Genomic DNA, 4271 nt, shown 5'->3' on the forward strand with positions numbered 1-4271 from the left:
GAGCTCCAAGGAGATTATGTTGAAAAATAAAAAAAAATTTACCCAAAAAAAATTGTTTTTATACTTCATTCTAAGGACTTATTGAACTACCCTCGTAACTATCAGGTTAAAAATGCCTTTAAAAATTAAAATAATAGTTTAAAAAATCACGTATTTTGTTAAAAATTAATCTTTTGGTCTATTTTTTGTCAAAATATATATATTTTTTCTTTCGAAAATTTATTATTTCTAATTGGTGAAGATTCACCATTTTAGATAAACATTTATGTAATTTGTTGACAATTTATGTTTTTTGATAGAAAATTAAGTTTCTTGTCCACTTTTCGACCTCTTTTGTTTGAAAATTTATCCATTATGTACAAAGTTCCATTAAATAGTCAAATATTTTTTTGAAAAATAATTAACTTTGTGAAAAATGAATCTTTTGATAACAAAATAATCTTAAGGGTTGAAAATTGATCTTTTTGGTTGAAAATTCGCCTGCTATGTTGTAAATTTAACTACTTTGTTGAAAATTTATTTTATTTGGTTGAAAATGTATTTTATTTTTACTGAAATTTGAATAATACTATTTTAAGTTGAAAACGCATCTTTTGCAGGTGTAACTTCAACTATCTCGTTAAAAGTTCATCGTTTTTGGTAGAAAAGTGACTTCTTTAGTTCAGACTTCATCTTTCTGGATCAAAATGAATTTTTTTTTATAGAAAATTAAGCTTTTTGCCCACTTTTTGGCCTCTTTTTGGTTGGGAATTTATTTTTTTGGTTGAAAATTTATCTATTAGATTCGAAATTCCAATAAACAGTCAAATATTTGTTTGGAACAACATTTATTTGGTGATAAATGAGTCTTTTAGTAGCAAAATAAATACTCCTGAAGGGTTGAAAATTTATCATTTTGTTTAAAAATCGATTTCTTTGGATAAACATTAGTCTCTTGATTGAAAATTCATTTATTGACTGAAAATTTAACTACTAAATTTGTTTGTCGAAAATTTATTAATTTTTGGTACAAATTGAATCCTCTTGGTTTCAAATACTTCTGCTCAGTTTAAAATTTAATTACTTCGTTGATGATTTATTTTAGTTGGTTGAAAATTACTTTTCTGACTGAAAATTTAACTATTGTATTTCAAGTTGAAAATTTATCTTTTGTATCTTTTTGGTTAAGAAGTCATTTATTTGGTTCAAAATTTAACTAATTTGTATGCAATTTATTTTGGGTAACATTTTTTTTATAACTGAAGATTTATCTATACAAGTTGAAGATTCTTCATTTTCGATGGAAATTCATGCATTTTGTTCAAAATTTGTCTTTTTTGATAGAAAATAAATCTATTGGGTAGGCAAATTTAACTTTTTGACTGAAAATAAATTGTGTGGTTAATGATTCATCATTTTAGTTACAAATTAATTTGAATAAATTTTACTGTTCCTGTTTTAGTGGAAAGCTGATCTTTTTGATATAAGTTCAATTTTCTTTGTTGAAAATTCATTTCTTTTTTCTTTTCACAACAGGGTAATCACACAGAGGTCAGGAAAAACGGGCCAATAAAAAAAATCAGGAAATTTTGTTGCACAGGGAAAATCAGGGTAATGTCATGGATTTGGGAAATTACTTGTCAGGGAATTTCTGTAAAAGGAACTATTTATGAAAATTTTTTAGGAATTAATAAATAAACTATTTTGGAAAGTGTGTTTTTTCCAAAAATTATTATTATTATTAATATTATTATGGTTGTTATATATTATTATTATTATCATTATTATTATTAATTATGGATTTCCATTTAATTTAAAAAAGTATATTCCGTTATTCAGGCAACGAACCGAACTTCATTGAAGAAAATTGGGTAGCCTACTATTAGGCGGAAATCATTGTACAGAGTGCATCATGGGGTCGAAGGAAAATTTAAAAATATTTATTTTATAAAAGCCACACTAATTTAAAAAAAAATGAATTCAAAAAATGTCATTCCTAAAATATTTTAGAGGAAAATTCGATACAAAATATATTTGAAAAAATGGTTAATTTATATTTAAAATAGATATCTATTCCAAATAATCTAAAAATGTTGGCGTCTAGCTCCCATTTTTGATTGCAGAGCTCAGAGTTTTTGAGCAAAGAATCGTGCAATTTTTGTAAACTAATCACATTAAAACTCTAATCAAATATAAATCTAGAATACTAGAAGCCCGGATTAAGAATTATTTTATTAGGGAAATTAAAAGGAGAACTTTTGTAACTAAAAATTTCAGTTATTAATTTTTGAACCTAATTTAAACAATCTAAAATTATTACTGTAAGAAAATATACCTTGCACTTAATGGATCTGGATAGAAGAAATGGTGTTCCATTCTAAAAGATGAATCCGTTAAAAGGTCATAGACGACAATTCCAAATCTGAAGACATCAGAAATATAGGCAACAGCAAGTTCGCAAAATCCATGCCTCACATCGACAATTATATTCGAATAAAGTGAATCTTCTTTTATATGATCTTCCGGGAAAGTGTACTTATGAATTAAGCTATCTGTTCTCAAATCAAAAATGAAAATTGCGGGTGGACACAGTTGCACAGATGTGTTCGTTATCTCCACTTTACCTGAATCCAGAATCCACAAACGCATGCAATCATCCACTTGAATTCTGAAGACTGATGTAAAACCTTCACAATTTTCTGAAACATTCAAAAAATGATTTTTTTATACTATCTAAAAATACAGGTGGAATGAAATTCTCGAAAATCTTGCATTCATCGTTTAATGAATTAGTGTTTTTTCCAAAGATTAAGTTTAAGCTTTGAAGATTTCAAAATATGTCGAAAAAGAATATGGAAGATTTTATGACAATATTTTCAATTTTTGCAGCATTTCAAATTTTCTTAGGATATATTTCAAACGCCGTTTCGAAGTTTTAAAAAGATTAAAAAATAATTAGAAAAGATTTAATCAAATCTTATAGAAAATGTAGATTTTTGAATATTTTGAAATAGAATTTTGAAGCATTTTCAGGATTTTAACTCACAGAGCCTTCTAAAACATATTTTTTGTTGGTTGAAAATAACATTTTAAAACTGAAAATTGAACTATTCTATTTTTGTTTGAAAATGGATCGCTTTTAGTTGAAAATTTAACAATTTGGTTTAAAATTTATGTATTTCCTTGAAAGTTCATATTTTAAATTCTCATCAGAAAAGGCATTAGATTGGTTTAAAATTTGACGCTCACGTTTTTGTTAAGTGTCCACGTTTTGAGACCCCCTGAATTTGAAAGACAGGTTTTTATGTGGGTCTCTCGATTTTTAGTTTGTTAGCATGATAACTTTTTAAAGGAATTGACAGATTGGATTTGCCTTTGGTACACTCACTTATGTCAAGTTCGTTAGCTAGCCATTTTGGATAAAAATACAATTGAGTACAGTTTGACAATTTTTGAGACAACTTTTTTCCGAATCTGAAAATTCTGTGTGCGCATAATTATAGTATTAAAAAAATGAACAATTTGTCCTAATTAGTTGTTTGGATCAAAAAAATTACCGGAGTTATAGCATTTAAAAAATTCTAAAAACAAATGATATGATAAAAACTCAAAGAAAGAAAAACGTTGCATTTTGAACACCCTATAAAATTATCTTAACAAAAATAAGATTTTTTCTGGAAAATCGAAAATCAAAATTTTGATTGCACAAAAAATAATGATAAATCACAAATGCCATTTTGCGGACAAACTATGCAAGATACAACAAAAGATGAATTGACAAAAATTGTGCGCCTAAAAATATCTACAAATTTATTATTATTAACTTTTTGATAGAACGCGTAGTTCTTGCTTTATTCGTAAAAAACAGCATTAAAAGAAGAAAATTAAAATTTTTAGACAAATGATGCAAGCTATGAAAAAACTGAAGACACAAAATTTGTTCAATCAAAAAAGAGCTACAAAAGACCCCGTACAGAATGCATGGGAACATTTCTTTTGGTAGATTCGGTCATAACTTGGTAATTTTGTAGATTAAAAGGGCCCAATGAAATATCCATAATAACATTTTAAAAAAAGTGGACAGTTTTAACGCTATACGACGCCAAGCACTCAAAATCATCACAGTTGTGTTGCTTTCCTAATAATTCACTAAAATAGTCATAGAGAGACATAGCTGGTTGGTGCTTTATGCTGAGAATGTCATCAACCTTCAGCACCATTGTGTGAGATGGGAGTTCATAGGCTCTCATTTTCCCATTCCCGGCCCTCCTTTAGTTACGAAACCAGAAACT

General features: G+C 27.2%; 1 protein-coding gene across 5 annotated transcripts in view; it reads right to left on the bottom strand.

Annotated features, from left to right (window-relative positions):
• LOC117177322 (protein yellow-like) overlaps nucleotides 1–4271 on the bottom strand; it is a 46855-nt gene that overhangs the window by 3160 nt on the left and 39424 nt on the right. For 4 of the 5 annotated variants that reach the window (XM_033367938.1, XM_033367937.1, XM_033367936.1 and 1 more), the window contains one exon: nucleotides 2315–2678. In XM_033367938.1, coding sequence (XP_033223829.1) covers nucleotides 2315–2678 — 364 coding nt within the window. The remainder of the gene's footprint in view (nucleotides 1–2314; nucleotides 2679–4271) is intronic. The other variant, XM_033367939.1, reaches the window with a different exon arrangement.

The sequence above is a fragment of the Belonocnema kinseyi genome, chromosome 7 (assembly GCF_010883055.1).
Source record: "Belonocnema kinseyi isolate 2016_QV_RU_SX_M_011 chromosome 7, B_treatae_v1, whole genome shotgun sequence".
NCBI classification, from domain to species: Eukaryota; Metazoa; Arthropoda; class Insecta; order Hymenoptera; family Cynipidae; genus Belonocnema; species Belonocnema kinseyi.